Here is a 24042-nt window from a genome sequence, read left to right as displayed (position 1 = left end):
CTGTGGGAGGCGGGAGGTGGGGCCCCTGGGCGTTGGTCCCACTGTCCCGCCACCCCTCAGCGGGGGCCCCAGCTCTCGAGCCCTGCGGCCATCCTCCCCCACACCCCCTGTCACCCGGTGTGGGTCAAAGGCTCCCGGGACCCACCACGCTTGTGTGGCGTTGCCTGGTTGTGCAAGGCCCTGGCACACCTGTGTCTGGGCGAGAAGATGGAAGGCTGCCAGCCCAGGCCTGGGAACCAGGCTGAGAAGCCTGGGGGTGCGGGTGGAGCTGCCCCTACCCTGGCCTACCTGGGAGAGGCCCCACCTGCATGGTGGGTGCCAAGGGGGAGTGCCAGCTTCACACTTTTGCCCAGTATCTATAGGACACAGGCCCTTGGCCTGGGGCCAGACAGACAGACTGTTGAGAACCCTTAGTTAGAGAGGTCCCAAGGAGGCAGCCCCCATGGCCCCTCTGGCCCGGCAGGGCGGGTCAGATCGTGGGGGGCGGGGGAGCTTAGCTGGCCCAGTCACACAGCAGGAGCTAGCCTGGGGAGCGCCCTTGCTTACGTTGGGAGAATTTGCTGGGGGACCAAACGCCTGATTTCAGTCCCAGCCAGGCCTCTGTCAAGACTGTGGCTGCCCACTGGCCTTAGAGAGCCATGCCGGCCAGGCCTGGGCCTGCCCCATCCACTGCACACCTCTGCTGTACCCGAGGGTTGGGGGTGGGAGGCTACACAGGCCACTCCCTCTCTGGCTGCCTGGGCTAGTGGCCTGGGTGGACCTGGATCATACCAGGTAATGTGGGTCAGTGGCTCCAGGGGCCAGAAAGAACCCTGCTGAGGGGACTAGAGAGATGTGGGTGGAGGGCTGCCCGGAGGGGGTGAGTCCAAACTGCAGGAATGAGAAAGATTCAGGGGCAGAGGCTGTTTGGAATAAACAGTCCGGGCAGGCCAAGAGGCAGGGGGAGGGGACAGCTTGGCCTCCCCTAGGGGCCTGGCTCACAGCTCATGCTGCCTCAGGACAGGGCTGGCTGAGCGGCTCTCAGCCCCAGCTGAAGTCACCGCCCTTTGACCCAGAACCTCGGACAGATGTCCACACACTAGGTCCTGGGACCAAGACACAACCACTGGAGCAGGATTTTGGGGACCTGGGGAGACAGTGGTCCCCAGAGAGACTTTATTGTCACTCTGCCCAACAAAGACATTTAGACCCGTCTTGGACACAGGATGGGAAGCGGTCCCACCAGCAGGGCACAGGCCAGCCCGAGCCATGGCAGAGGCACGGCGCCTTTGGCCCCTGCAGTGGGTCACACAGGGAGGGGTGGCTCCTGCTGCAACAGGGCAGCTTCGGGCTAGACACCAGGCAGTACTTCCCGGAAAGAGCCTCTCTGAGGCCCAGGCAGTGTGCGGGCAGGGCCGTCAGGCAAGCCCGGGCACCCCTCCATGGGGCCCAGCCTTACACAGGGGAGGTGGGGGTCGGGGGGGCGGGTGGGGCCTGGGGGCCAAGCAGGAACCCCTAGCCCAGCAGGCCCCGCGGCAGGTGGAATGTGGCTGAGGCCCCTCTGGGCGTGGGGAACTTCTCAGCCATGGCTGCAGTGCTCCAGGGCTGTGGCGGCTGTGTCAAGGGGCGCCCCACAGGACAGGGCGGAATGCAGGTCTGAGGTGGGCCCTTCCTTCGGGAAGCCCCCCGGGACTGCTCCCAGCTCCGGCAGCACGTTCAGCATTCCTGCACGGTGTGCCAGCCTGCGGGGGTCGGGCTGGGGCCTGGGCTATCTCAGGCCTGGCCCTTGGACACGGCCCCCGAGCCAGGCTCCAGCTGCAGGGCCACGAGCTCCTCAGAGGCGTGGTCGGCCCCGCCTGGAGGACCCTCTGGGGCCAGACCATCGGCCCCACCCTGGAGGCGCCGCAGCAGGGTCACTACTTCCAGGCGTCCTGCAGCTTCTGCCTGTGGGAGGGGGCGCGAGGCGGGGGCTGCGCTGACCACCAGGGCCGGCCCCACCAGCAGGGCCCCTCCCGACTCCTCCTCCCAGGCACAGAGACCCCCAGGGAGGGGCTGGGACTGGGAGGGGGACAGTGCCCTGGACTCCTGAATGTGAAGTGTGTTCACCAAGAGACCAAGAGTTGGCATCTGGGGGAGGAGAGGAGGGGTCTTGTGGGCTGTGGGAGAGGACCCCCACAGGATGTCGCCTCAGGGACCCTGGTGGCACTCACGGCAGGGACCCTGGTGGCACTCACGCCAGGGGACCCCGGTGGCACTCACGACAGGGGACCCCGGTGGCACTCACGCCAGGGGACCCCGGTGGCACTCACGCCAGGGGACCCCGGTGGCACTCACGGCAGGGACCCTGGTGGCACTCACGACAGGGACCCTGGTGGCACTCACGACAGGGGACCCCGGTGGCACTCACGACAGGGGACCCCGGTGGCACTCACGACAGGGGACCCCGGTGGCACTCACGACAGGGACCCTGGTGGCACTCACGACGAGCAGGGCGCTGCGCCCATCGTAGCCTGGCCTCCCCAGGTCGGCCCCCGCCTGCCACCACGCCCGCAGACCGTCGCCGTCCGCCTTGGTCGCCAGCCTGGGCGGGAAGCCAGGAGGGGGAGCCATCAGGGCCTGCCGGGCGCCCGCCAGTCCCTCAGCCCACCCGCCTGCCCGGGGCCACCCTCGGCACCTCTGCAGAGCCAGCCCCAAACAGCTGGCCCGGGGCGGGGAGTGGGAGCCGGCGGCCGGAGGCCGGTTTCGCCCCGTGGGGCTGACTGTGACTCAGGTCAAGGTGCGCGCGCACACACGCACATGCGTGCGGGAGCATGCACGCACCTGCACGCGCACACGTGCACGCACGGGCGCACGCCCCCTCCTGGCACATGTCACAGCGCAGCTGTCCCTGGGCGGGGCTGCAGCCTCGGGGAGTCCGGAGTGGGCCCGCGGTTCAAAGGGGGTTCCAAGGGGCCGAGAGGGGCCTGGGGGAGGGGCTCGGAGGTGGGCAGAGAGGCCTCCAGTGGGGACCGCCCCCCCTGGGGCCTGGTGGGGAAGGGCCGCTGCCAGCTGTGTCGGCGGGGCTCGGGGGCCGGAGAGGGAAGGGCTGCCCCCCAAAGGGGCCCTGGCAACCCCCCTCCTAGCCGGGAAGCAGCAGCAGGAGCCTTCGCCGCGGTGCCAGGTAGCTTCTGGGGTGAATCACGCCTGACGGCACCGCTGGCCCCTCCCAGACCCGCCCCCGGCCTCCTGCACCGGCGCCCGCACGCACTGGACCCGAGGAAGGGTCAGCCCAGGGCCCCCTGAAGCCAGCCAAGCAGCTTGAGTTGGACAAGCCCACCCCCATGGGACCTGGCCATCCCCACCTCCCTCTGCCTCAGTTTCCCCATCTGTCAGTGGAGCCAACAGGCCTGCCTGGGGGAACAGCTCTGAACTAAGTAGCCCCAGCTCTTCAGAGCTGAGGCCGTGGCTGTAGGCGGACCCCACAGGCTCGGCTGGCCCCTCTGTCCCGGGCCCTGCCCCATCACACCTGAGTGCCCACCTCCCCCGTATTCCCCGAGAGCAGATGGGGGGCAGGTCAACCGGCAGGATCTGACTGACCCCCAGGAACATTGGAAACCAGCTTGGAGGGGCCGAGGCTGGGAGCCCGTGGAGTCTCCACTGGACCCATATCTAGGCCTGGGGTGGGGGCAGAGAGAAGCGGGGGCGGGGCAGGAGGCTAGGGCTTCAGGCTCCTGTGAGCCAGCAGCTCAGCCCCTCCTCATTCTTCCTGAGACCCCACCACCATCACCCACCTGGGACGAAGGCTCTGGCCGCTCCCAGCCCCCGACCCTGGCCACACCAGACAGGCCTCTGTCCCTCCCTCCCTCGTTCCCTCTGTGGCCCTCGGACCAGCCAGTGGGCAGCCCAGGCTGCACACGGGAATTGCTGGAAGGTGCAGGGCAGACGGGAACGGGGGTGCCTAGGCCCCAGGGGACGGAGGGAGCGACCGAGCTCTGGAGTCCTGCTGTCCCCCCTGCCACTGCCAGCAGTGGGGACCTGCAGGGCCTGTCTCCCCAGGCCAGCCTGGTGGCCACCTGGGGCAGCTGCGAGGTCAGAGTCACATCAGGAACTGGCTGCCATGCCTCTGAAGCCCCGGCCCAGCCCCCGGTCCCCCCTTCCGGGAACCCCAGCCCCACGTCCTCTGGGGCGCAGGTGTGCCTGCGGCCCTCACCTGCACAGCTCCGTGCCGGCCTCCTCCAGCTCCTGGGGGGCCAGGCGGGCACCGGCTTCCCGCAGCAGCTTGATGACGCTCTGATGCCTGCCACGAGAAGGCGCGAGCTGAGCATCTCCCGGCAGCCGGGGCTGACGAGGCAGGGCCTCGGGTCTAGGGGCCCGCAGTCCCCCCACCAACTCGTCTGGACGTCCCGGATCTGCAGGGCACCCAAGCGCCCGACCCCATGCAGGGCGTCCTCCAGCCCTGGCCAGAGAGCATCTCCAGCCGCCCCCGCGCGGTCTCCTCCCACCCATCCTGAGGGCTGCGGCATTCCCGTGGGAACCAGGGGACAGCCCACGCTGGGGGACAGTCTTCACGCCACGCTGCTCAGCCCCACGGCACACGCGCGCCCAAACTGAGTCGACCGGGCCCAGACTCTGCCCTTGGGGGCGGGGTGGGGTTGAGGCAGACAAGCCTGGACAGTGGGGTCAGGCTGGCCCACAGCCGGTATCCAAAGGCTCTGTCGCCTGGGCCAAGCCTGGGCCACACTGGGGTGAGCCGGCCATGGGGACAGGCGGGGGACAGGCGGGGGACAGTGGGGCTCTGCAAAGCCGAGGAACAGGAGGGGCGGGGGCCACGGCCGACGGCAGTGGGGGACACCTTGATGGCTGGCCACTCGCCAGCCTACTTCCCCGGCCAAGTCAGGGTGGGCCTCAGGTGACATGGTCCCCCACTTTAGGGGGGAGGGTGGCACCCCCAGGCCTTGCTCTCCACCCCCACCTGCAGGGAGCTGTTCTGCTGCGCAGGACAGTGAGGTGGAGAGACCGGTTTGGGTGGCATTGTGACAGCCAGGGGCCTGGGTGGGGATGGGGGGTGGGGCCGGGATGGGGTGAGCTCATGGCGTCCCCACCCACGCCCCAGGGTGCAGCTGGGTCTCCAGCCAGATGGCCAGGCGCCCTGGTGCACTGGGCACAGCCTCCTGCCCTCCGGGCCTATGCTGAGGACCAGGCTCACAGGAGCCGGGAAGGAAGGTGTGGCCTCATCGCCTGGTCACCACGGGCGACACACTCCACCCTGGCATTCAGAGAAGAGACGAGGCCGCCCAGGGCTTGACCCTGACAGTCTGGTGGCCTGGGCGTGAAGACGCTTGCCTCCCCCAGCAAGCCAGGGTCCTGCGGGCCACGCTCTTCGCCCCTTCTCCCTGGGGAGGCGTTCCGAGGGGAGCCGGGGGTCTGGGGAGGGCAAAGCGGGACCCTAGCAGACGGCACATGGGCCTCCTCAGGCCCCGTGCCCGGGCCACCTGCCGGGGGAAGGGGTCAGAGCGGGCGGGGGAGGGCGGGACGTCCCAGGACCCTGCTTGTGCGTGATTTCGTTCGGCACTGACCCTCACGCACGGCCCTGCAAGGCGCAGCCCCTACCTCGTGTGTGCACGCCACGGGAGCCCCAGGCGAGGCCATGCGTGACCCCGGCCCCTGGCCCTGGCTGCGGGGTGGGCCCCCACCGCTCTGCCCGGTGTCGCGCATCATCTGCCCCCCCTCTAGGGAGACCCCCGCCCGACCTGGCCCTGCAGCCTGCTTGACACCTGCCGCATCCCGGAGCTGGGGGGGGCCTTCTCCCCCTGCCCCCCACCCCAGCCCCACAGAACACACGTGGGACCCCTTCTGTTGTGTCTGAGTGTTTTTCTTTTCCAGGCTCTTTGCTCCAGGGTCCTTCTGGGCCCTGCCTGGCTCAGCTTGGAGGGTACCTCCTCCAGGAAGCCCTCCTTGACCACCCTGCCCAGAGTAGGCCCATCATGGTCACGGCCAGTGCCCAGGGACGAGGCGGGGGTGGGCGAGGCTCTGGGAGGCAGGCACCCTAACCCATCCAGCTCCGCCCGGGGAGGCTGTGTGACCACAGGCAAACTGGCGGCCCCTCTGTAGCTCTGTCCGGGCCCAGCCCACACATCGCCCCTGCCCGCACGTCCACTGCAGCGTCCCCCGAGTACCTGCCCTTGATGGCCAGCAGCAGCGGGCTGAGGCCATCCTCATCTCGGGCGTCCACGTTTGCCCCTTTCTGCAGCAGCATGGCGGCCACCCCAGCATGGCCCCCCCGGGCGGCCGCGTGCAGCGGAGTTTGGCCGGTAAAGTCCTCCAGGCTCAGGTCAGTGCCCTGCGGTGATGCAAGGACGTGTCCCACTGAGGAAGAGCTGGGCGGGGGTGGGTAGGTCCTGGGGAGGGAACGGGAGGCGTCGGGGGCCCCCGTGTGGCGGGCTGGTCCCTGGGGGCCGGGGGCTCACCAGCGCTGCCAGCGCCTGCAGGGCCTCCAGGTCGCCGGCGCGGGCCGCGGCGCAGGCCAGGCTCGGCGTCAGGGCGTCTCGAACAGCGTCCAACTCCTGCGGGGGTGGGGACAGCGGCACCCTGGGACCACGTCTTCCCCTGGGGTCCTCGGCACCCCCCAACCCTGGAAGCAAAGCCCAGGACGTGACACTGCCATTTGTCCCCAGCCTCGCGACCTGTGTGACCAGGGCCTGTCACCCACCTTCTGGGACCCGTTTCCTAGTCTGCCTCCAAGGACACAGGGACGCGGCCATCACGAGGCACAGGCTTGGGGAGCATGGGGAGCAGTACCAGCCCCCCACCCCCCGCTGGAGAGAACCCTGCTCTGCAGAGACCCCGGCACCGGGAAAGCAGTAGGCTGCCTGGGAGCCCCCCAAGACGACAGAGGGCCGGGGTCCCCACGCCCACAGCCGGGCCTGACCACACAGCTACCGCCGGCCGCCTGCACCCGGGTCATTAAGGCTGGACGCAGCCACCTTAATAACAGGCCACATGCCCTGTCCCCTCACGTGGCCATCGCCAGCCCCAGGCGAGTGGCAATTAACATCACCAAACCTCTCCACAACAGGTCCATCCCCACCCTTGCTCTGAAGAGGGGAAACTGAGGCACGACCCCAGACAGCAGTGGACTCAGTGCTCTGTCACCTGCTGGGCTCCCACGCTGGACCAGAGGCCAGGTGGGCATGTGACGGGGGCTCCAGGAGGCCCCGGTAACCCCCGCGGGCCTGGTCCAGCCTGAGCCCCCAGCCCCAGCCCCCGAGACACATCCTCAGCTGCCCTGCCCCTCCTGGGAGCCCCGGCAGAGAAATGGGAGGGGAGCTCGAACCCAGGGCCCCTACCTCAGGAAGCCCCGGTACTCAGAGCCTGCAGACCCTGGGTGGGGGCCCCTCCCTCCCGCACCCAGGACCTGAGTGCACCTACCCCCGGGGCCAGGGCCAGCGCTAATGGCCAGGCCGGCAAGGCCCCCAGAGTGACTGGCCACGCGCTACGCATGGCAAAGCCTCCCGCCCCTGCCCTGGCACTGCCCCGCACGCTGCCCCCCGGGCCCCTGCAAGTCCTCCCACCACGGACCCAGGCCCAGAACCGGATGGACCCGGCCCGGAACCAGGCCGCACTGGGGGGGTTTCTGCTCGTGTGCTGGAATGACAGAGGCCGTGGCTGGCGCCTGGCACATCAGCAGGACCCGCCCTTAGGCCCCATGCCGTCCACCGCATGGGGCAGTACCTGGCTCAGACTGAGGAGCTGGGCCACCCCGAGGCGCAGGGCGCTGCCGCGAAGCGGGGGCTGGCACTCGTCCACCACGGGCAGCGTCATCTCTCCCCGAAGGTCCCTGGCCAGCAGCTGGGGAGGAGGCACAGGAGAGCCAGAGCCCCGGCCCGACAGCCAAGCTGGGTGTGCGGCGAGGGCTGCCCTAGGCCTGCACCCCTCTGTTTGGGGTCCACCCCTCAGGCTTGAGCGTGGTCCAGGCCAGGACCTTAAGGCCAGCCCTGCCCTCCATCCCGACAATCTCAGGGTCCCCAAGGCCCCAGAGGGCCTGCCAGACTTGAGGCTCCTCGAGGTGGAAGAACAAGACAGGCCTGGGCTTGGGGTCAGCAAAGGGTGGGGGCAGTCCAGCCCCAGAGCTGGCCCTCTGCACCATGAGGAGCCCCGTACCCCTGCTCCCTCCGCACTCCTGCACGGAGCCCCGCTGTCGGCCTGAGTCAGCACCCCTGGCACACCCTCCGTCCCGTGACACGTAGCCCCCAGCCAGAGGGGCACACACCTCCTTCCTGCCATCCACGCCCAGCCCGGGCTGGCCCAGCACGTAGGACAGCTTGGCCAGGGCGGCCTCCGACGTCATGTCGAAGCCGGAGACGATGCTGGCTCTGGCCGCGGTCTGCTGGGAGGGGCCGCGGGCGGGAGGTGGGGTGCGGGCTCCCAGGCCAGGCGGCCCTGTGCCCCCGGCCCGGCCCCCGCCTCCCCAGGCCTCGTCCCCCGGCCCACCATGCCAGCCGCATAGCGCGAGGTCACGGAGCCCCGCAGGCAGTGTGTGCAGTTGAGGATGAGGACGCCGCGCTCGGCCGCCGCCCGCAGCTCCTGCAGCAGGTCGGGCTTGGTGGGCCCGTTCCCGGAGCCGAAGGTCTCCAAGACCACGCCCTTCAGGGGGGGCTGCAGGAAGGCCCGAACCTGCGGGGGCGTGGGTGGGTGGGTGGGGGCGTCGGTGAGGGCTCTGCTTCCCGCCCCAGCCGCACAGTCCTGAGCGCGGCCACAGACAGCAGGGGCTGCGGGGGGGCCCCGAGAGGCGGCTCCCCACCAGGCCTGCTATGTGTCCGAGGCTGAGGCTGGTGTGGGGACGACCAGGACACGGTGGGAAGGGGATGGAGGGGTCGTGGGGGGCGGCGGGGCCGGCATCTGTCCCCCAGCTCCCAGGCTCTGCCCCGCCCCCCAGGCCACACACAGCGGGGTGCCCGGGTGCTTCTGGCTGCCGGTATCCGGGGACGGCCTGGTGGGTGTCACACCGCAGCGCTCCGGGTTCTGTTGCAAGCCAGGCACCAGCCCCCCCACACCCCACGAGGCCGGAAGTCCCCACCCAGAAGATAGACAAAGGGGCGGTGGGTCCACCTGGCGCAGGACCCCGTCCCCCCGCTCCGCCTTGCCCGCCTCCGCGGGGGCGAGCGCAGGGAGCCAGGGCGGCGGCACTGGCTCCGTGGCCCTTTGTCCCCCCTGCCACCCCTCCCCTGGCTACGGCGAGCATGTTCTGGAAACCCGAGTGACACAGGCCCGGGAGGAATCTGCAGTGCTCAGCGCCGCGTCACGCGGCAGCCTCGAGCAGCGGCCGCCACAAACGCGAGGCCCGCCTCCTAGGCCCGGGCCTGCCCGGTGGTGAGAGGCCGGTGCCGGGCTCCGGTCCAGCCACCCGGCCAGCAGTGTCGGCTCCCGGGAAGACCCCACCTGCCGGCCCAGCCCCGTGCTGCGGCTCGGGCCCGTGTCACAGGGGCTGTCCTCGGTGCCCTCGAGGACCCGCCCCCTCCGCACCCCCTGCCCTGAGGATCTCTGTCCTGGGAGAGGAAAGCTCATCACAGACCCTCAGGCTGCAAGTGACCTGGAGCCCCAGAGGGCATGTGATGGCAGGTGGTAGGGATCCTCAGAGGCCGGGGGTCCCAGGAACAACGTCTGGGGTGAGCCCTGGCCCAGGGCCTGGTGAGGCTGTGCCGTTTGCTTGACCCATAAGCCTGTCTCCCCGCTGGGCCTCCCACGGGGCTTGGTCACGGCTCACTCATTCGCCAAATACAGCGGAACGCCCACCCTGTGCCGGGCCCCACACGGGCCTCGGGGACACATGGTAGACAGACTGCCACGTCTGTCCCCAGAGGCCTGGAGAGGATCGGGTGCCGGTTCGCAGACTGCGCCCCAGTGCCAAGTCCTGGAGGCCATGGGCTCCCGCTGCCCCCCTGGGCCACCCTGTGTGTGCGGACACACCGTGAAGCCACCATGCAGATAGAGGAGGGGGCCACGGTCCTGAAGCAAGTGTTGTGGGCCGCGGCGCCTGCTGCCTGGTGCCTCGCCTCCCAGCGGCCACACCCCTGCATGTACCCCGGCCACGCCCCGAGGGGCTTTTAGCTCAGGGACACTCAACGCGATGCCCCTTGTGGCACCTCATGAGCCCAGCTCACAAAGCAGGACAGAGGCAGGTGCTGTGGCTACCCCAGTGACGGCGAGAGGCTGAGGGTCGATGGCAGGGAGCTGGCAGAGGACCGCGGAGCAGCCACAAGGAAGAGTAGGGTCCTGGGTCCAGGCCCATCGGCCCCAGAAAGCCCAGAGGATCAGGTGCTGTGACTCCGCAGGTGTCCACAGGACAAGTCCACACCGCGACAAAGCTGAGACCGGGCCCTCGGCGGAGGGGCAGGTCGGGGTGCAGGTCCCAGGCCTGAGGAGCTCGATGCGACTGTCGCCCTCTGAGGGCCGGCCTCGGGGGAGCGGCGGGCAGCAGGGGCAGGCTCTGGGGGGCCGTGGGGCACCTGTGGGGCGGGCGGGCGGGCCGGCAGGTTCTTACCAGGGTGGCGGGGATGCCTGGGTAGAGGCGCAGCAGGCCCACGTCGTGCTCCATGCTGCCGGATACCACCAGCCGGCCCTGCCCGCGCGCCCTCCGCACCAGCTCCCGGTTGACTGCGAGGACAGAGGGAGTGTGTGGGGTCCGCCGGCCGGGGGCCCGGCCCGGCTCCTCCAGCCTCGTGCACGCCCCAGGCCTCCCCCAGCGTTTTCAGAGCCCTGGGCCTTCTCCAGGCACCACCCCCCCCAACCCCAGTGCAGCCTCCGCTCCGCCCACATGGCGGGCCAGCCCGGGGCCACGCACACTCTGGCCCATGCGGGCTCCGCGGGCGGCTCAGAGGGCCCGTGAGGCCAGGGCCTGCCTGACCCCGCGGGCCGCGTAGCTGCTGCTGGGGCAGAGGCCGAGGGCGCGGCGCCGTCCCGGACCCCAGGAGACGCTCAGGTGGGACCCTCAGAGCAGCCGGCCCCGCCGGCCCCTGCGGGTCGCCTGCTGCTCCCGCGGCCCACCCAGCCGACGAGCGAGTGAGCAAACGCACGAGCCTCCACCCGATTCGCCCCTGCTGCGTCTGCCAGAGCAGCTCATGCGTGGTAGCAAGCTGAGGAACGTTCCAGACACCGGGGGCGGGGGGGGGGTTGGAGGGGTAGAGGCGTGGGGGGTGGGCCGAGGCGGGGCAGCCGGGAGGAGCTGGCGAGGCCCAGAGGCCCTCCGCCGGCCGTGGCTCGGTCAGCAGCCAGGCCCGGCCTTTTGTTTAGGGCTCTGCACCCCAGATGGTGGCGGGGGGGGGGCTGCAGAGGGTTCGTGGGGACAAAGAAGGCCACGTCTCTCGCCCGGGCCTGCTGGAGGCCAAGACCTGGCTCCCCCACGACTGGAGGGGCCAAGGCGAGGATGGACGACAGCTCCACGGGAAGGCCGTGGCCTCCTGCAGGCCTGGCGTGGACCATGTGCGCAGGACGGAGCCAGCCCCCGCCTGGCTCAGCGCCGCCTCCTGAGCCCCAGGCCTGCCGTCTGCAGCGGCCCCTCAGAGGGGCATGAAGACAGCCTGAGCTCCCGAGAGCGGGCCCTCCGCATCCCGGCCCTCCGCATCCCGTGGCCTTGCTTGCGCCCTGCTGGCCCAGGCGCCCCGCGGCCCCTCGGCCCCCTCCCCGGCCCTGCCGGCCACACCCTGGGCAGAGCTTGGTGTTCCCAGCACAGGTGCCGAAACCGGCCGGGGCCTGACACGGGGCAGGAGGGCGGGGCGCAGTTTCTCCCACACCCCACGCCCTGGGCCAGAGGGGAACGGGGGCGGGGGGCCCCAGAGGCCTCGGGGGCCTCCTCCCTCAGGCCAGACTCAGCCCTGCGCCCACCAAGCTGCTGGGCCTGGGCTAAGCAGCACCCGAGGCCAGGGCCTGCCTGGGCTTGGCGTGGCTCAGGCAGAGGCCCTGGGGTCCCATGAACACCTCCGCACCCGCCTGCGGGCTGTGTCCCCAGAAGCTCCACTCCGGATGCCCAGATAAGGCGTGACTCAGCCCCCGTGGGGGAGGGGCCGCCGCCTCCTCCCTCAGCTGGCTTGGGGTGGCCACGCCAGACCCGAGAGGCGGCCAGAGCGCCACCACGAGCCAGGGCAGGGGACAGGCCGCCTGCCGGCACCGCACGGGGCGGCTGCTCTGGCCCTCGGTGAGGAAGTGGCCCCCGCCTGGCCCCCAAAGCCCTGAGGTGTGACGATGCACCCTGGGACTCACTCCTGGGGGGCGCTCTGGAGCAGGTGGGGGAGGGGCACAGCGAGGGACCCAGGGATCGGGGGCGGGGGGGGAACACGCTTGGGTGGCCCTTTCTCCCCCTGCCTTGGCCCCCACCCCCAGCTCTGCTCCTGCCCTGCCGCCTCGGCCCCACACGTGCCTGGCAGGCGGACTGGGCGGCCAGTAGGGCTCCTGTCACCAGCCTGTCACCACACCCAATCCCACAGCTAGGTGTCCTGAGGTGGGACGGGGAAGCTCTGGGGACTTTTGGGGTCACAAGACCAGCCCCCACCCCCACCAGGAATGAGCCCAGACCCTTCACCTGCTGCACTCAGAGACCCCATGCCAGCCTGCCGGGCTGCCCCCTGCAGACCCCCACAGGCCCCGCCGCAACCAAGGGAAGGGCCACCTCTGCCATCCCAAGGGCTGGACGCGGTGGTGAGGTGGTCCAAACAGAAGAACCACAGGGGCCTGTGGGTCCCCCAGGAGCAGCCCTGCCCTGAGCAAGGCTTCAGGGCCCCGAACTCCCCTCAGGAAGGCCGGCTGTGCCAGGCCTGGGCCCCCACGACAGAGTCCCACCGCTAGAGGGTGGGAACAGGGGATCTGGGGAAGTGAAGAGGCGCAGGCCAGGCCGGGGGCTGCCCTTTACGTGGCCGGGGCAGGGACAGACGGCAAGGCCACTGCAGAGAACCCGCGTGTCCCAGGAAAGTGCAGACACTCCTGCCTGTCCCACGGAGGGAGTCAGAGGGGTCGGCCATGCCCGCCTCAGACCAGGAGTGGGGCGGGGCCTGGCGCACAGCCAGGAGACAGCTGGGGACACCATGGGGGGCCGGCACCCAGGGCACAGAGGGACTCGCCGTGGGCCGTCAGGGTGGCCTGAGCTCAGGGCCCAGCTGCCGTGCTGAGCACAAGGTCTGAGGCAGCTCCCATACCCGGGGCAAGAGCGAGTGCTCCCTGGGGGTCTCAAGACACATGCCTCACTGGAAACACAAGGGGCTGGGCCACCACCAGGCCCAGGGGACAGAGAGACTCCCCCAAAGGTCCCAGGGACTGTCACACTGCAGCAGCCACGTCCCCAGGGACCCAGAAGCATGGCCCATAATCACCGAGAGGGGCTCCTGAGCTCGGGCCGCAGGGCCAGAGGGGACAGATGAGGGGCAGCTCCCCCGCACCAGCTCCTCCAGTTGACCCCCGGCTCTGAGCTGGGGTTACCTGCGGGGGCCCCCCTCCCAGCAGCCACTGGCCTCTCTTGGCCCAGGGCAGACCCCAGAGCCGTGCTGTTCAGTGCATGGGCCACCTCCGCCCTGAGCACCCTCCCGGCCGCCACACCCCTGCGGGACCCGCGGGTGCCGCCATGTGGGCCGGGCCCACGCAGCTTACTTATCACGTCGGCGCCCACCACGGCCAGAGGCGGCAGGTTGGGGGAGCAGAAGGCCGCGAACCTGCGTGTGTCCACCTTGGTGACCCGCGTGCCCCGAAACAGCTGGTTCTGGAAGAACAGGCAGACCTGGGGGGCGGGGACGGCGGCGTGAGCGGCCCTGCCCTGCCCCCACCGTCTGCTTCGTGAAAACCCACACACACGCAAGGTGAAGGATGGACCTTTAAACCCCTACTCGGCCCTTCACCTGTGGGTCCCACCTGAGGGCCGCACCCACGGGCCCCGGGAGCACACGGGCACCCTGCGCTGGACCCTGGACCCAGGCACCGGCCCCACCCACCACGCGAGGGGGTGGGGAGGGCTACCTCAGGGATCACGTACTGGCCGGCCATGAGCAGGGCCCCCAGCAGGTTCTCGCGGCCGTCACTCCAGAGGGCGTGGATGGGCACCTGGCGGGGGGAGGGGGGCCACAGGAGTTGCTAAGGGCCATCCAGGGGCCCCCCCGGGGTCTCCGAGAAGGAAGGGCTGGGGGTCCCAGGCTCGCAGGAGGCGGGGGTCTGCAGGGACCAGCCGCTCGCACGCCTGCTCCTGCCGACAGCACCAGCCGCCCCGTGCGCCGATGCCCTCTGGTCCCCTGCAGGCTCCGGTGCCCATTGCTGACGGCCAGCGGCCAGCCGGTCCCCACATCCGATGGGCCTCCCACCCGGGGTCCACCTCGCCGCCCAGCCCAGCTCCCGGGCCCCAAGGGCACCCTCGCTTCACTCCCTCACTGGCCTGGTCAAATCACAGGCCAGGCAGAGCAGGAGCGGCGGCGGGGGCTGCAGGCTGAGCTGGGCCCGGCAGCGCCGACGGACCCTGTGGCCTCAGGAAGGCCTGACCCACGGCCGGACCCACAGGCCTCGGCCCCAACAGCCTGCGACGTCACCTGGGAGCCGGTGAGGATGACGGTTTTCTGCAGGTTCTCCAGCGCAAAGGCGAGCACGGAGGCCGCGAAAGCCATGGTGTCGGTGCCGTGGAGGATGACGAAGCCGTGATACTGCTCGTAGTGTGTCTGCAGGGTGGGGGGCAGCCTCAGGCAGGCCGGCCCCTCGCCATTGCTGGCCTCTGGGAGCTGGTGCCTGGTGGCCTCCAACCAGGAAACAGAGAGGGCCCCGTGGCAGGAGGGGCAGGGGCCAGGGCACTGTGGGACCCCGGTCACAGGGGAGGCTCTCTCTGGAAATTAGCCACTGCCCAGGGCCCCAGCCCCCATGCTCCCCCCGTCCCAGGGCGGCCTCCTCCCTCCCAGGCACGTGGGCCAGCTCTGCAGGAGAGCAGATGGCTAGGCAGGGATGTCCTCCGGCCACCACCTCCTAGAGGGCAGCCAGGACTGGGCCTCGCTGTGATTGCAAGGGGCGCAGAGGTGGAAGCCGAGAGGCCTAGCCCGTCCTGAGGGGGCCGCCCTCAGCGCCCATAGAAAGACCACGCCAAGCTGGCCTGGGAATCGCAGAGTTGAGCCACGGGGTGGGCTGGGGTGCCCTCTGCTGGCCTCATGGGGCCCAGTCGCAGGCAGGGCCACCTGGCTCCGAAGGCCCCCTGTGAGCCTGTGGTAGCTGGACCCTGCGGCCAGGACCTAGCCAGTGACACTCAGCAGGAAGCCCAGGCGCTGCACAGAGGGCCTTGCTGGCCACACACCAGAGCGGCTGCCCAGACTGCGGCTGCACACATGCCCACGGGTAGCCGGTGGCCCCACTCAGGGACACAAGGGCCAGGCCCAGGGCCGCACGCTGTCCCAGTCACTCGCAGTGAGGGAGACGAAGCCCAGGAAGCTGTCCTCCTCCAGGCAGAAGGAGACAGGTGTGTGACCAGGGCCCGTTCCTGTGGCTGCTGGGGAAGGGGAGCAGGTGAGAACCGGGCCTGAGGGGTGGGAGGCCCCCCGCCCCCCCAGAACCCCCTCCCCCGGGCCCCCAGAAAGCCAGGGCCAGGCTCACACAGGATGGGGTGAAAGCTGGAGATGGCGGCGGGGTGGGGAGAACAGAGAGGAAGCTGGTGTGGGGCGCTCTGGCCACAGGCGAGGCGTGCACGCTCGATGCCCTGCCACGCCGCCGCCTGGCGGGGCTCTGCACCCTTTTGTGGGTCTTAAATCCTTCAAGACCTCAGCCCCAGGGTGGGCGTGAACAGAGGACCTGGCCAGCTGTGAGCTTGTTGACCTACAGGAAGTATCACACGTCCCCGCCCAGGATACTGACTGGGACAAACCAACCGTACACACAAGCCAGGACGCTGGTGCGGCAATGTCCTCCAGGGAAAGGAGGGAGCACTCACTGCCCACCCTCCATTTACACGGGGGCAAGGGCTTCAGAGGCCCTGCCGCTGAGGTATCACGCGAGGGGCGGGCACTTTCCCGAGGCTGCTGCTCCTTGGCGCTCCCAGGGGTCAGCGGGCAGACAGCACCACTGACCCCAGAAGGCTTCTGCAGTGTGGGCCGCGTCCCGCCCACACCCGCAGCCCCGCCCACTCCACGGCCCCCAGTACACGCAGCCCCGCCCACCCTCATAGCCCCGCCCACACCCGCAGCCCGCCTGGTACACACAACCCCACCCACCCCACAGCCCTGCCCACCCACAGCCTCACCCAATACACGCAGCCCCGCCCACCCCGGCCCAGTATATACAGCCCCGCCCCACACAACCCCGCCCCCACACAGCCCCACCCAGTATATGTAGCCCCGCCCCACACCCACAACCCTGCCCACTCACAGCCCCACCCAGTATACGCAGCCCCGCCCCACAACCCCACCCCGCACCCACAGCCCTGCCCACCCAGCCCCCCTCACCCCACAGCCCCACCCAGTATATGCAGCCCCGCCCCACACAACCCCACCCCGCACCCACAGCCCTGCCCCGCACCCACAGCCCTGCCCACCCAGCCCCACCCAGTACACGCAGCCCCGCCCACCCCACAGCCCCACCCAGTATATGCAGCCCCGCCCCACACAACCCCACCCCGCACCCACAGCCCTGCCCACCCAGCCCCACCCAGTACACGCAGCCCCGCCCAGTACACGCAGCCCCGCCCACCCCACAGCCCCACACAACCCCGCCCCCACAGCCCCACCCACATTCTAGCCCCGCCCGTACTCTAGCCCCGCCCAGACACCCAGTTCCGCCCAGTACATTCCCCAGCTACCTCGATGGTCTGGGCAATCTGAACCCACTTGGTGATGGTCATGTCACTGGAGTCCAAGAGGGGCTCCCACTCCAGCACGGTGTAGATGACCCTCTGATTAGCACTGGCCGGCCTGCAGGCGGCAAAAGGGCGGCTCCCACTCAGCGCCCCCATTGGCCTACTCTGTTCCCCTCCGCCCCGAGGGGCCCCGGCACCCGGGGCCCAGTGTTCCTGGGCCCTGCACACCCACGAACCCTCCGCATCCTGAGTACAGAGCCCGGCATCCCTTCCACCTGGCGCCCCCAGGAACAGGGGCGGGGCGCCGGAAGGCCCGGCCAGCAGGGCTGCTCCCACCGGAGGGCGTGGCCATCTTCCCACCACCAGCTCTGAGAGCGAGGCTGGGCTCTGCCCCGAGCGAGCCGGGGGCGCCCCTGGGAGGAATGTGGCTGGCAGGAGGGCGAGTCCTCCTCACTCGGCCCGCCTGCTGGGGAGGGCACCAGGCCGCCCCGCTGCGGGCCGAGAAACAGAGGGGCCTTCACGTTCTGGAGAGAAGGAGCCACGTGGGGCCGGCCACCCCCAAGTTGGTGGGGTCTGAGGCCCAACTGAAAGGGGGCTGTGGGTCAGCTGTAGAGAGTTCCAGAAGACATTCGTGACAGCCTCCTGCAAGTGGCTCCCCAGGAGCCCCTGAGGAAGCACAGCGTGCCCCAGGGAGCCCCAGGCACGGTCTGGTCTCGGAATGGCCCTCTCCCACGACAGCGGGCCGCGTCCCTGCGGGGACCCCACACTCACGGCAGAACCAGGGTGTCCCCGGGGAGGCCGCGGGCCTGGGCGTACTCCTTGTCGTGGAACATGGGCAGAGTCTTCAGGACGTTGGCCAGGCCCCTCCCGGGCAGGAGCACTGCAGGGAGAGGCCGGGCCGGGCCGCGGCGGGGTCAGGGGCCGGCAGCCACCGCGGGCTCCCGCAGCTGCCGGCCTCTCCCTCCCCGCAGGTCCCTCCCTCCCCGCAGGCCGGTGCTGGGGCCAGGGTCTGCGCAGGGGTGGGGGCGGGGCCTTCAGATGGTGTAAAAATTAGGACATTGCGAATTCAGTGGTCTTGCAGTTAAGCAGAATGGAAGAAAAAGAACGGCAAAATCTTGCTAAAGGACAATCTAAACGTTTTATGTCCTGAGAGCTCGGTTTGGTGACTGTCAGGATGGAAGCGCCACATCATAGCCACACAGAAACGTGGGCTACACGCCTCAGGGAGATGGCAACTTAAAATTACAGCAGCGATTGTGAGGAACGTTCCAATTAGACAAAATTAATTTTAAAATGCACTTGAAAGTAAAGGTTCTCAAACTGAGCAGAGTGAGACAGCTACTTTCATCGGCATGCAGAAGTTTGCATAAGGTTTTGTGGACGAAAAAGGGGCCACGCAGTAAACCTGACAAGCTCGGGGGAGGTTTGCGTGGCGGCCTTGCAAACTCAGAGACAGGAAGTAACCACGCAGGGTGGGCTGAACGGGAAAATTCCTAACTAGAGTGAGCGGTCACTGGCCGGCAGTCCCGCCCTACGCCTGCGGCCTCCTTGGCGAAGGTCAGCGTTACTGTGAGTGAGCCTGGCTATCATCCTTGTGCATCTAAGATCACATACCTTAGAAATGTCAGGCGAGCGCCTTGTCCAGCCCCCTCGGGGCACAACCATGCCAGACCGCAGCCCCCCGCACACCGCTGTCATCCGTCCCGCACCCGCCAACGTAAGCGAAGCGTGTGTCCCTCGTCTCACGTGTTGTCCAGTCCCAGGGACGTCCCCGCTTTGCCTTCTGCCGCCCCCCGATCTGCCACCGGTGCATGCGACGCAACTTCCTACGTCTCTTCCTTAGATTCTACCATGTGACATAAGCCGTGGAACTGCCATTGTCCGGAGCGTTTTCTCAATCCCTTGCGATTTCGCTGCCCAGCGACTGTTGTCAGTTTGGTTCAAATCAACTCATAAAACTTCTCTGCAGGTTTGGACGTTTCTTACACAGGCAGTTTCAAAATCTCTAAGTAGCTTCACTGAACGACTTACTTAGAAGGGCTAATGAAAACGTGAAAGGGTCAGAGGTGCCGAAGACGTGCGACAGCCAGCTCCTGCTGCTGCCCCGGGCCCCGGGAGGACACCCCGGGACAGGCGCCTCTCGGAAAGCCCCCCGTTAGCTGCCCGAGTGCTCACACCACAGGCTTAACTCTGGGAGCCGCCCACGTCACTGCCTCCTGGAATGGCCACTGTCACTGTCAGAAAGTTGACCTTCGTCAAGGCCGAGACTGGTTTGATAAGATATGGGACAATCTACCTGCCCAGTTCCTGGAATGGGCCGCTTCGGAGGGAGTTTCAGAGGAGGGACTTGGGGGGCGGGGTTCAGAACGAGTCACCTTGAAATGTGCCCCCGTGGTTCATGGATTGTTTTGCTAAGGGCAACTTTAGCTGCAGGCTCGAAAGAATCTTCCGTCCCTTGCTTAACTCCTAGAAGGACTTGAACAAGAGGTTGTGTAATCATCCGAGACTGTCTCTTTTGACGTGGGGGCAGGGCAAACTTCTGTTTACTAAACAGCTGCCCTTCTCATCTGCCAGTGACCCCTGCGGCCCCCAGGCACCTTGCCTGTCCCCAGCCGCGGTCCCTCTCCGTCTCTGAGCCTCTCCGGCACGTGGGTCTCCTTTGTCGTTCTAAATAAATGTCTGCTTTCACACCTAACTCTGATTTTGTAAGTTGTATGATTTTTCTTAACGAGGGCCGCCAGGGCTTCAGGCCGTACAGAGCCAGAGCCCGGCCTGCCTGGGCCTGGTCCTGAGCCGAACAGGCAGGGAGCCAGCGTGGCCGGCAGCGGGACGCTGCAGGCTCCGAACACAGTCACCTGGGAGGCAGTTTCCCCCAGGACAGCAGGTCCCCCCGGAACCTAGCTTAGGCCATAAAACTGTGAACTCGTGAGCTTGTGGGACCGTGTTCAGGAAGGAGGTCCAGGCCGGGGGCCCAGATGCCACATTGCAGTGACTGAGAAGCCGTGGACGTCACCCAGACTGACAGGACGCAGCTGCCAGGACCGCCTGCAGCCTCCCAGGCTGCCTGGCGCCTTTGTCGTCCTGGGCCCGGAGCCCTGCTCGCCCCGCCGTGCCTGCGAGGAGCGAGGCTCACGAGGGCCACTCAGGCCCGTGGCCCCCACGGTGACGCCGGGGTCTCTGAGTTCCTCGTCCTCTGATGCAGCCTGGGCTTATCGGTGGTTTTGGGATTCATGATGCCCCTTGATCTGGGGCATCTTTGATGAACTCAGGGAAGGGATGGGCCAAAGGGTGTCCCTAGCTGCCACCGTCCCTGCCCTTCCCTCGCTGTCCCGACCTTTGGCAGGATTTGGACTTGTGGCCGTGAACCCTGCAGGCCGCTGTTTACTGGCAGGCGCAGAAATGCTCTCAACAGCAACAATCCAAACAGCTCTGCTGTGGCTGGCACCACCTCCCTCACCACCTCTCACGCCAGAGCTGCTCAGCAGTGCGGCTGGTCAGTCATTAACGTGGTGGCAGCGTGAGTGGGCAGGGCAGGAGGCCAGGCCCCAAGCACCCCCGGGTTGGCGGCAGGCAGGGGCTCCCCTGGCCCCGGGCCTAGCGCCTGAGCCTGTCCTCGCCTGGCTCCTTCCCTGGCCATGGAGCTGCCCTCGTCCTTGGACACAGGAAAACGAACACAACCTGTGTGTCCCTCAGAGTCGGGGGCCACGAAGCCCTGGCACCCCATTCCCTGGCTGCTCCTCTTCTAGGGCGATGGCAGAGACCAGATCTCAGGTCTTGTCCTGCTTCGTGCCCTGAGGCATAACCCCTGGGCTCCCCTGAACCCCCCCTGAAGTGGGGAAGGATCTGACAGTGGGGTCAGGGCACGAGAGGGCTGGTGCTGAGCAGCTGCTGTGGATACGCAGCCCCTATGCCCGGGTGGGGGCACCTTCTCCAAGACACCAGGGCTTAGGAGACCAGCGTCCCCTCTAGCTGGGACAGGTGGGCTGCGTGGCTTGCTGATCAGGCCCCCTACCTCCCCAGGCTGATGCTGGCTTCAGGGCTGACCTCGCCTTCATGGGGCCTGATGACCCCCGTGCCCTGTGACAGATCCTTAAGCACATGCCACTACAGGTTTAATGTCAGCCCCTCTCTGGCTTTCGAGGGTCGAGCTGAGGACCAGGCATGTGCCGACCTGTGGACTGTCCAAGGGGGAGGGACGAGGGGGAGGGACAGACTCCTGCAGCCCAAGGGGTGACAACTAGCGGGCATTGGACAACCCCGCCCCAAGTGCATAAGACCCTCCAGGACAGAGCTGCACATGGGGCTGATTCTCAGGGCCCAGCACAAACTGGCCTCGAGTGTCCGTGAACTGCCCACTGGGTGCCCCGACGGAGTAACAGGGGCACAAGACTGAGAAGCAGCTGCCAAGGGTGTTTGAGCAGCTGCTTCAGTGGGAAGAGGGGGGTCAGAAGAGGCTGGGACAGACGGGAGTGGAAGTGGCCCATGGACCGGCCAGGGCAAAGGAGACCATCAGATCTGGGCGTGGGGGACGGAGGTGGGCAGGGGAGGGAGAAGCCCCTGGAAGGGGAGCCGGGAGAGGGTCCGAGTGTGAGGACGCTCAGGGCCAGCTGCGTTTGGGGCTGCCCCAGGTGTGACGGGCACCTGGGACAGCCGGGAGGGGTGGCCGGCAGTGGAGGGAGGAAGAAGGGGGAGAAGAAGGCCCAGTGCCCACAGGAAACCGGACCCTCTAGGGGCAGTGCCCTAGAGGACAGCAGGAGAGGGGTTCAAGAATGAGGGCTGCAGGCGTCTCGGCGGGCAGGACACGCACCCGCCCTCCCGAGTGGCGGCTTCCTGGGTGCTCAGAGCAGCAGTGGTCTGCTCACCCCTGCAGAGCCTCAGGCACCCCACACTGGGTCCCCCTTGAAGGTGCTCAGCCATGCAGGTGGCACCCCTGCCCAGGCAGCCAGCAGAGCCGGGCGCCCTGGCCAGACACCCCCGCCCCCACCCCCGCCCCCAGCAGTCACTCCTGCTGGGAGTCGTCCAATCATGCCACTGCCCAACTGTGCAAAGGCACCTCCTGCAGTGGACACGTCCCCAGAAGTGTCAGACGCCCTAAGTGCCAGGGGCCCAGGGCACTTAGAACAGCTGGGAATGCGCGGTGGGGGTCACATCGTAGCCACTCAGCAGTCCTAGTGAGGGGCCTCACAGCCCCTAAGCACCTGCCTGCGGGAGTGTTTGCCCAGGGACGGGGTCGGACAGACGCTCCGGGGCCTCCAGACCCCACGACGCACTGACGGCACCGCCAAGGTCCAGGCGCGTCCCGCCACGTCCTCTCCCTCTCTCCAGAAGAATGCACCTCGGCCCACAGGGATCGGGGTGCGGGACCCGCGGCCTCGCGAGGGCTCGACAGCTCCAGGATGATCCCACCCACCGCCCCGGGGGCCGCCCCCTCCCCGGGCCGTCGCAACTCACTGCCGTGCTCGCTCCGCATGCCAATGGTGCCGCCGGTGTAGATGGCCAGGAGCCGCCGCTCGGGCCCCGTTGCGCGCGACATGCCGGCAGGTGGACCAGGGCGGACTTGGGGGAGGGGCACCGTAAGGGCTGCAGGGAACCGGAGGTGATGGCGAAAGACTGCAGGTGACCCTAGGGGACTTCGAAGGGCTGCGGGCACCGCGGGACTGAGGAGAGGCTGAGGAGGGCGGAGGTCAGCCCTAGGGGGCGGGGCGGGGCCTGCGGGGCGGGGCCGGGGAACGGGCGGGGGAGTCTGTGAGTCCACCCGCCTTGGGGAGTCGGACACCCTCCTGGGGGCGGGGCCTACCGGGGTGGGCGGGGCCTGGGCCTCTCCAGCGAGCCCGTTTCCTGCTCTGGCAGTGGCCCTGGGTGTGTCTGTGACGAGGGCGCACAGGCGCTGTGCCTGCAGACAGAGGTGCTAGGAGGGACCTGCACGCGCAGGGGGCCGTCCTCCCGTCCCAGGCAGCCCCGCAGACCCCGGCGCTCCGCGGAGCCAGCGCTGTTGACCACGCCCTCAGCGTCCACTCCTTGGGGTGGCCTGGGACCCGCAGAGACCCCAGCCCACCCCTCACACCCCATCGAGAAGGGCCGGAGAGGACTCCTCCACGGCGAGAGCCCAGAGGGAAGGGAGATGCTGAGCAGGCTCAATGTGGATTCGCCATGCGGCTCCCTCCGCGGGCGCCGGCACCCCGTGGCGGAAAGCGCGGCGACCAGGCCGCACGCACTGCGGGCAACGGCGCCGTCTCCAGAGAGAGCCCTTCCTGTATCTGATTTTCATTCCATGGAAGTCATTTGATACTGATAGCAAAATCTCGTCTACACAGATGCGAGTGGATTCCGTGCAGCTGGGGGTCCGCATCGGAGTGCGCGGGCCTGCGGCGGGCACAGCAGGGGGCTGGGGCTCGGGAATCAGGCGTGGCTCCTCCGGTAGCCTGGCGCCTTGGCATGCAAGTGGCTCTCCATCTGCGCGGGACCCCGGTGTCTGTCCAAATCTCTTCTTATAAGGTCACCGGTGAGACTGGATTAAGACTGGATTTACCCAGTCACCGCTTTGAAGGCCCCGTCAATATTCTGAGGGGCTGGGAGTCAGGGCTTCAACGTGTGACTATGGGCAGGGCGGACACATCCAGCCCCTCCCTCGGGAACTGTGTGCCATGTCCACATGCCCATGTCTCCAGCCCACTCTCTACATGTGTCTGCCTTTGGGCTACTCCCTGAGGGTCCTAAGTCTGCCTGGCCCTGGCTGTGGGGTCACCGAGCTCTTGGCACCTGCTGCATCCGTACAAGCCACCCCTAACACCCTACTGGCCACTGTAAGGCCAGAAAACGGGTGTGGGCCCAGGGAGGCTTCTGGTGCCATACCGACAGCGGCTTCTCTTCCAGGGCTTGGGGAGCCACAGGTTCCTGCCATCTAAAGGTGAGGACCAGGGGTACACAGCGTCTCCGGGGAGCTCGGCTGTCCTGCCCCCTCCTGCTCTGCTGGCCACATTCTCGCTCGTTGCAACCCACGTCCACAGAGCTCTCCCCCTTAACCATCTTTGCGGCCTGTGTGCAAGCACCTGCTGGGTGCCAGGGGCTTCCCTCCACCCTGGGGGTTCTGCCCAGCCCTCCTGCACTCACCTTCCAGTGGGGGGGGGGGGCAGCAACAGATAACCCCCCCCCAATGTCGGGTGATGACAAGTACTGCGAAGAACAGAGAGCAAAAGGGACAGGTAGAACTGCTTCCTCCAGGGTGGTGAGGGATGGTCTCTAAGGGCTAGTGTCTGAGCAGAGGCCAAACAGGGAGAAGCGGGTGGGCAGAG

At 68.2% G+C, this 24042-nt stretch overlaps 1 protein-coding gene across 3 annotated transcripts; it reads right to left on the bottom strand.

Moving 5' to 3' along the window:
* Positions 1-1126: 1126 nt before the first annotated feature.
* ASPG (asparaginase) lies at positions 1127-22424 on the bottom strand. Of its 3 annotated transcripts, none has more exons than XM_016121497.2 (15): positions 22202-22424; positions 17522-17630; positions 16754-16865; positions 14514-14639; positions 13954-14037; positions 13591-13717; positions 10499-10611; positions 8449-8631; positions 8228-8344; positions 7690-7806; positions 6426-6521; positions 6135-6298; positions 4169-4255; positions 2461-2560; positions 1127-1923 (listed from the first exon to the last, which is right to left on the bottom strand). In XM_016121497.2, the coding sequence occupies exons 1-15, from the start codon at positions 22281-22283 to the stop codon at positions 1753-1755; spliced, it is 1788 nt and encodes a 595-aa protein (XP_015976983.2). In that variant the 5' UTR covers positions 22284-22424; the 3' UTR covers positions 1127-1752. The 3 variants fall into 3 exon arrangements, with proteins under 3 accessions (XP_015976983.2, XP_015976984.2, XP_015976982.2); XM_016121498.2 differs by having other exon boundaries at positions 8228-8341; XM_016121496.2 differs by lacking the exons at positions 1127-1923; positions 2461-2560 and adding an exon at positions 3288-3633 and having other exon boundaries at positions 8228-8341.
* Between the last annotated feature and the right edge of the window lie 1618 nt (positions 22425-24042).

This window comes from Rousettus aegyptiacus, unplaced genomic scaffold (assembly GCF_014176215.1).
Source record: "Rousettus aegyptiacus isolate mRouAeg1 unplaced genomic scaffold, mRouAeg1.p scaffold_m13_p_3, whole genome shotgun sequence".
NCBI lineage: Eukaryota > Metazoa > Chordata > Mammalia > Chiroptera > Pteropodidae > Rousettus > Rousettus aegyptiacus.
This window is presented reverse-complemented; position numbering and strand designations above follow the sequence as displayed.